This window comes from Pteronotus mesoamericanus, unplaced genomic scaffold (genome assembly GCF_021234165.1).
Source record: "Pteronotus mesoamericanus isolate MK-2021 breed Mesoamerican mustached bat unplaced genomic scaffold, CSHL_Meso_final scaffold_232, whole genome shotgun sequence".
Lineage (NCBI taxonomy): Eukaryota > Metazoa > Chordata > Mammalia > Chiroptera > Mormoopidae > Pteronotus > Pteronotus mesoamericanus.
In genome coordinates, this window is record NW_026555311.1 from 22,894,800 (window position 1) to 22,901,730 (window position 6,931).

A 6,931-nucleotide genomic window follows, 5' to 3' on the forward strand; every position below is an offset into this window, starting at 1 on the left:
CCTAGTAAATAGTAGAGCCATTCACACAGTTGTGTGAGTAAAAATATCTAGGTGTCATCTTTCATGCTATACCTTCAATCAATCAAATCTTATTGACCTCTACCTCCAAAACCTATCCCAAACTATCCACTTCTTTCCATACACAGGTAAGCCTGAACAACATGGATTTGAACTGCGTGGGTCCACTTACACATGAATATTTTCAATAAATACTGTAAATATATTTTCTTTTTCTTATGATTTTCCTAATAACATTTTTTCTTCCTATACCTTACTTTATTGTAATAATATAGTGTATAATACATTTAACATACAAAATATGTGTTAATTGACTATTTTACTGAGTAACAGTAGGCTATCATGACTTAACTTTTAGGGGAGTCAAAAGTTACATGAGGATTTATGACTGTATGAGGAGATCAGCACCCCTAGCCACCACATTGCTCAAAGGCCAACTGTACATTGTTATCATACTATATTCTTATACCTGGTCCCTTGCATTTACTCTACTCTTCCACAATCTCCTCTGCAATTTGCTACATAGTAGTCAGAGGGGGGTTGAAATGTAAATTAAATCATGCCACTGCTTTCCTTTAAAATCTCTAGTAGTTTCTCATCATTCACAGTAGATTCAAACTAAATTAATGAAGTTAATTCAACCTCCTTAGCCACCTTATAAAAACCTAGCCTTGCTTGCTCCTGTGACCTCTTGAATTTCTCCCTGACTGCACCTACCAACACTGGCCCTCCTTGAACACTTCAAGTATATTCCCTGCCTTTGGACATTTGCACTTATTCCCTCTCACTGGAAAGCTTTTTCTCTGATCTTCTCACACATAAAATTTCTCCTTTTTTTTTTCACATAACATAACTATTTTAGAGTCATTCTGACTACTACATAATCAAAAGTAACCCCCCCAGTCATTCTATTTTAATTTCTTATGTTATCCGTATTTAATACTCTCTTCCTTTCCTTCTTTCTCTTTTTTCTTTAGTTAATACACTTTCTATTACTTTTCTATTTTCTGTCTTCTAACTACCACCAATAGAATATAAATTCTACGAATACAGGAACCTTACCTTTCTGTTCTTCGTTCTATCCTAGTATCTAGACCAGAACATGTTTCTCACACAGTAGATTCTTAATAATTATTTATTTAATGTGTGAATCATTGAATGTTTCAGATATAATCATTTGGATTAAAATCAGTCAATTTATATACAGATCATTTGATTATAATTTTTTGAATTACCTCTTTCTGATCTGATAATTGTGTGACCTCATAAAGTTAATAATTGGTCAGTTACTTTATGATGTAGATGACCAGGCTTGAGTTTAGGAGGTAGCCTTAGAACACTCTAAAGGACAGTTTTTAGAACGCACATATGACCCAGGATTTGGCTATGTTGAGAAAACTGAAAGCCATTAAAAATGAGTCAAATTTACTATCAAGAAACTACGGTTAAGAGAAATTACTTTGGGGAATTTCCTTCTCTGACTCATATGGAAAAACATAGACCAGATATACCTTCCCATCTGAATCAACATTAAAACACCAAGTATATAAAACAATGTTTTTCAGATATGGAACATCAAGAAGTACAGGAAAATGATTACTGAGAGAAGGGAAAACAAAAAAAGTGAGCCCTACAGCATCCTCAGCTGGTATGTTGGAGGGAATTCTGCCTGTAGAGTGGGGAAAGGAAGTTTAGGTAAAGCTCAGTGATCTCCCTTCAGTTGAGGGATAGAGGTGAGTGTCACTAAAGACTGAAGTGGCTGGAGATCACAAAACAGACTGCTTAAGAGGAGATTGCTAGAAAGGGGGGGAGACGGAGAGATTGATTTTCAGATATTTGCTAAAAATTCCTCTGAGCCTTAAGCTAAGTTCATATGTGTATGAGAAAATTTTCTGAGTCTGGAGAAATAATCGTAAGAAAGGAGCACATGAACAATCCTGAAGTTCATTCAGAGCTAGGCACAATTTCTCTTTGCACCCCGAAGAGAGAGAAATCCTCATAATTCATGAGACATCAAGTACAGTGCTCAGAAGGATATTTCCTCAGCAATGGACAATATTAGCCCTAAACTAGAAACTGCTCCAGTCCCAACAAAGCTTAAGAGCGATCCTCAAAGAGTCAAACTAATTTCAATTAATTTACCTGAATCTCAGAATCTCAGAGTAGAGTTTAAGAATACATTTAGGAATGCCAAAAAACAAAAAATTCCATCATCCAACAAAATAAAAATTACAGTGTTTGACATCCAAGAAAAGATTTCTAGGCATATAAAGAAACCAGAAAATATGATCCATGGGAGAAGGATAGCCATTCAATAGAAACATACCAACATAGGATAGGGTGATAGTTATTGAAACTGTATTCTGTCTGTTTGAGAAAGTAGAAAAACACATAGCACTTAGCGAAGTTCTGAGCCCAAGAAGTATTAGGATCATCACCTTGCACTATTTTCTTTGTTTTATAATTTTTCAACTGACAGAACTTGTTAAATTAAAACACATGAGCATATAGAGTCCTACTTTTGTCACCAACTATCTTGTGTCTCTGTTAGGCAACATTTAAAGAAATAATCTCTAATAACCTCTAAAATAGTAGAATTGTCTTTTTTAAGGAGCAACTTTCCATGTAGTTCTTTTTCTTTAAGAGGTTATTGGCAGCACGTACTCTGAGCACAGTAAGTCCTCATTTAACTTTGTTGCTAGTTTCTTGGAACTATGCAAAATGATGTGTAATGAAACCATATTTACCATAGGCTAGTTGGTATAAATAAGATTTAAGTTCCTATGGCACCTCATCAACATTGTAATCAAATAACGTTGGGCAAAAGGACATTATTTGAGGACCTACTGTATTAGTTATTTTTGCAGTGATCAGAAAATAATCAACACTTTTTTTCACTATGTCATGCACATGTCATAAAGAGACACTTCATAAAGAGTTCATATAGTGCCATGATCTTTGGGATTTTCTTATTCTGACTCACAAAACCCTCTTTTAGAACCCAGATAGCTAGGTTACAGTCACCAAGTATGAATAGGTATGTAATAGACTAAGAGAAACAGCAGCCCTTTGGGAGGAATCAAAAATGCCAACCAAACCAACATGAGAGATTAGACCAGGGGAGGAAAAAAAAAAAAGGCAGGAAGGAGCACTGAGTCACAGCTAAAGTCAGAGAGCATAGAATCATCACCAAAAGAGGGACAGTTGTAAAATCAGGTAATACAAAGGCCTGGTTTATATCATGTGCTTACTATGTGTTATACACTTGTATTAAAATTGTAAAAAAAAATGAATCCTCACAATAGCCCTATTAGCTAGGTGTTATCATAAATTTATAGATGAAAGAAATTAATTACCTGAGTGTAAATAGATCATGAAGCTAGTAATTGATGGAACAAGGATTAAAGCCATGGTACATTTGGAATCAGAGCCTAGACCTTAAGGCCCTAGACTATACCACCTCTTGCTAGAAGAGACCAAAGACACAGGGATTCAAGTAGTGAACGGGTTGGGATGATGGAGTAGGCTTGGAACAATGTCCTAAGAGTATGTCTCCCTCTCCTGCTGCACATGTTTTGTCTTAACATAGTGATATTGGCAAACTATTATCTGACAAAGGGACGCAAATCAACTAACCCTCACCCTGAGCACACTTTTTTAGTCTCGTATAGGAATCAAGATGATGCAGCTTTGACTTTTCGGTAGAGCTTTGGTAGAAGTCAGTGACACTTCTTAACAATTGCTATGATGATGATAATGATGGTAGCTAGTACTTTACTGAGCACTTATTATATATAAAAAGCTGTGATTCGCCTATATAAAATTGGCTAAAATACTGCCTTCTTTGAATAATAATTTTGTGTATATATGTTTGATATACTTGTATGTGTGTGTGTTTGTGTGCATTTCCAGTTGACATGAGTGAATTTTCAAAGTTAATTAAAATAAGTATTTTTCTTATGGTCAGTGGAGAACTACAGGCAACACAGATGACATGCTAAAATCAATGCCATAATTTTTTCAACATTACATCATAAAGTTTATAAATTTACTGGAGATAATGCACTTATACTCTTCTGCAAAAAGGGTGGCTTCTGGGCTAGAATTTGGAATATTTATCTCTGTAACATACTATTCTGGATAGTAGAAATGAACAAAGAAAAAGAAAGAGGAAGAAATATTTTGGCTTAATGCATTATAATGATCTATAATGATAACTTCATACTTAACACTTTCTTATATTAATCAATTGACAAAAATTAATTTTCTGGAATGTTGAGTCCACAAAGGTTTTGAATCATATAATATACTTAGAACTCGAAGTGCTACCTTCGTCACTGAAGTTAGCCAAAGCTCTCAACTCTAGCTTACCTACCTCTCAGAGAAATTTTTTGTTCAAGCCCTCTGTTCTCCATCAAGTTATTGCCTGTTAAATATACTATTATTTTGTTTCCAGCCTACCTTAAAGCTGCCAATGACTGATGGGAAGATCACTAGTGTCCTTAGAGTGGCTATTGGTATTCTGCATTCACACGCCATTTGGCCCTCCAGATTCGTCGCCTGCTCCTCCCCCCTCGCTCGCAGACGTCACCCGGGAAACCGGCAGTGATCTCCAGGCCTCAGCGAACTCCAGGCCACAGCGATCTCCAGCCCACAGCGACATCCAGCCGACCGGAAGCTGATTTCATGGCAGCTGCGAAGAAAGCAGTTTTGGGACTGTTGGTGGGGGCAGTGGACCAGGGCACCACGTCGACGCGCTTTTTAGTTTTCAATTCAAAAACAGCAGAACTAGTTAGTTATCATCAAATAGAAATAAAACAAGAGTTCCCAAGAGAAGGATGGGTGGAACAAAACCCTAAGGAAATTCTGCTGTCTGTCTATGAATGTATAGAGAGAACATGTGAGAAACTTGAACTGCTCAATATTGACATTTCCAACATCAAAGCTATTGGTGTCACCAACCAGAGGGAAACGACTGTAATCTGGGACAAGATAACTGGAGAGCCTCTCTACAATGCTGTAGTGTGGCTTGATCTAAGAACCCAGTCTACCGTTGAGAATCTCAGTAAAAAAATTCCAGGAAATAATAACTTTGTCAAATCCAAGACGGGCCTTCCAATTAGCACTTACTTCAGTGCTGTGAAAGTTCGTTGGCTTCTGGACAATGTGAGAAAAGTTAAAAAGGCTGTTGAAGAAGGTAGAGCTCTTTTTGGTACCATTGATTCATGGCTTATCTGGAATTTGACAGGAGGAACCAATGGAGGTGTCCACTGTACAGATGTAACAAATGCAAGCAGGACGATGCTTTTCAACATTCATTCTTTGGAATGGGATAAAGACCTCTGTGAATTTTTTGAAATTCCAATGAAAATTCTTCCAAATGTCCGGAGTTCTTCTGAGATCTATGGCTTAATGAAAGCTGGAGCTTTGGAAGGTGTGCCAGTATCTGGGTGTTTGGGGGACCAGTCTGCTGCACTGGTGGGACAAATGTGCTTCCAGGATGGACAAGCCAAAAATACTTACGGAACAGGCTGCTTCTTGCTATGTAATACAGGCCGTAAGTGTGTATTTTCTGAGAATGGTCTTCTGACCACAGTTGCTTACAAACTTGGCAGAGACAAACCTGTATATTATGCATTGGAAGGTTCTATAGCTATAGCTGGTGCTCTTATTCACTGGCTAAGAGACAATCTTGGAATTATAAACTCATCAAAGGAAATTGAAGAACTTGCTAAAGAAGTAGGTACTTCCTATGGCTGCTATTTTGTCCCAGCATTTTCAGGGTTATATGCACCTTACTGGGATCCCAGTGCAAGAGGGATTATCTGTGGGCTCACTCAGTTCACCAATAAGTGCCATATTGCTTATGCTGCATTAGAAGCTGTTTGTTTCCAGACGCGAGAGATTTTGGATGCCATGAACCGCGACTGTGGAATTCCACTCAGTCATCTGCAGGTCGACGGAGGAATGACCAACAACAAAATTCTTATGCAGCTACAAGCAGACATTCTGTATATCCCCATAATGAAGTCCTCCATGCCAGAAACAACTGCTCTAGGAGCCGCCATGGCAGCTGGGGCTGCAGAAGGGGTTGGCGTTTGGAATCTGGAACCCGAGGATCTGTCAGCCCTCACAATGGAGCGGTTTGAACCCCAAATCAATGCTGAGGAAAGTGAAATTCGTTATTCTACCTGGAAGAAAGCTGTGATGAAGTCGATGGGTTGGGTTACAAATGAGTCTTCGGAAACCGGTGACCCTAGTATCTTCTCCAGTCTACATTTAGGCTTTTTTATAGTGAGTAGCATGGTAATGTTAATTGGAGCAAGGTATATCTCAGGTATCCCATAAATAATACCAAACTCTGGATTCGAACAATGTGAGTTCCTTACCTAAAAAGAGACTCCAGCTATTCTGTCTCTTAATGTGATAACACTATTCATAGGCTCTGATTTTATTTACAAGCCGCTTGCTGCATAACCCTCCAAGTAGACCTGTGCCTTGCAATAAAAAAAAAAAATGCAGCAGAAAGAAAAAAAATCACATTGGTGTTTCTGACTAGTTTTTAAAGCTCCCCATAATTTTCTTACCCAGATAAATAAATCTTATCTCTCACTATACTTGAATATAAAACTTATTTGTCAGTTGGTCCAATTTCCTCCCTGACCTTCATGTTCCCATTCCCTATCCCCTAATTACATACACGCATGACTTACCATTGTTCACTCAGGTTTAGGTTAATTTGTTTATGCTACCTTTCTTTTTTTTCTTTTCTTTTTTTTTTTTTTTACCTTCAATACTGACTTCTTTCCCAACTATTCACCTCTTATTTTCAAATGTTATGGTCTGAATGTATCCTCCCAAAATTCATATCCTAACTCCCAAAAATGATGATATCAAGAGGTAGGGCCTTTGT

The 6,931-nt window shown here is 37.6% G+C and overlaps 1 protein-coding gene across 1 annotated transcript; it reads left to right on the forward strand.

The window, feature by feature from the left end:
• The first annotated feature begins 4,704 nt into the window (after positions 1–4,704).
• On the forward strand, positions 4,705–6,366 carry LOC129085192 (glycerol kinase-like). Its single transcript, XM_054591550.1, has one exon. It carries the CDS (start codon positions 4,705–4,707, stop codon positions 6,364–6,366), a length of 1,662 nt encoding a protein of 553 aa, XP_054447525.1.
• The last annotated feature ends 565 nt before the right edge of the window (positions 6,367–6,931 follow it).

Bases quoted from the DNA above. Each gene is read 5' to 3' on its own strand.
- LOC129085192 (XM_054591550.1), top strand. From the start codon at position 4,705: ATGGCAGCTGCGAAGAAAGCAGTTTTGGGACTGTTGGTGGGGGCAGTG.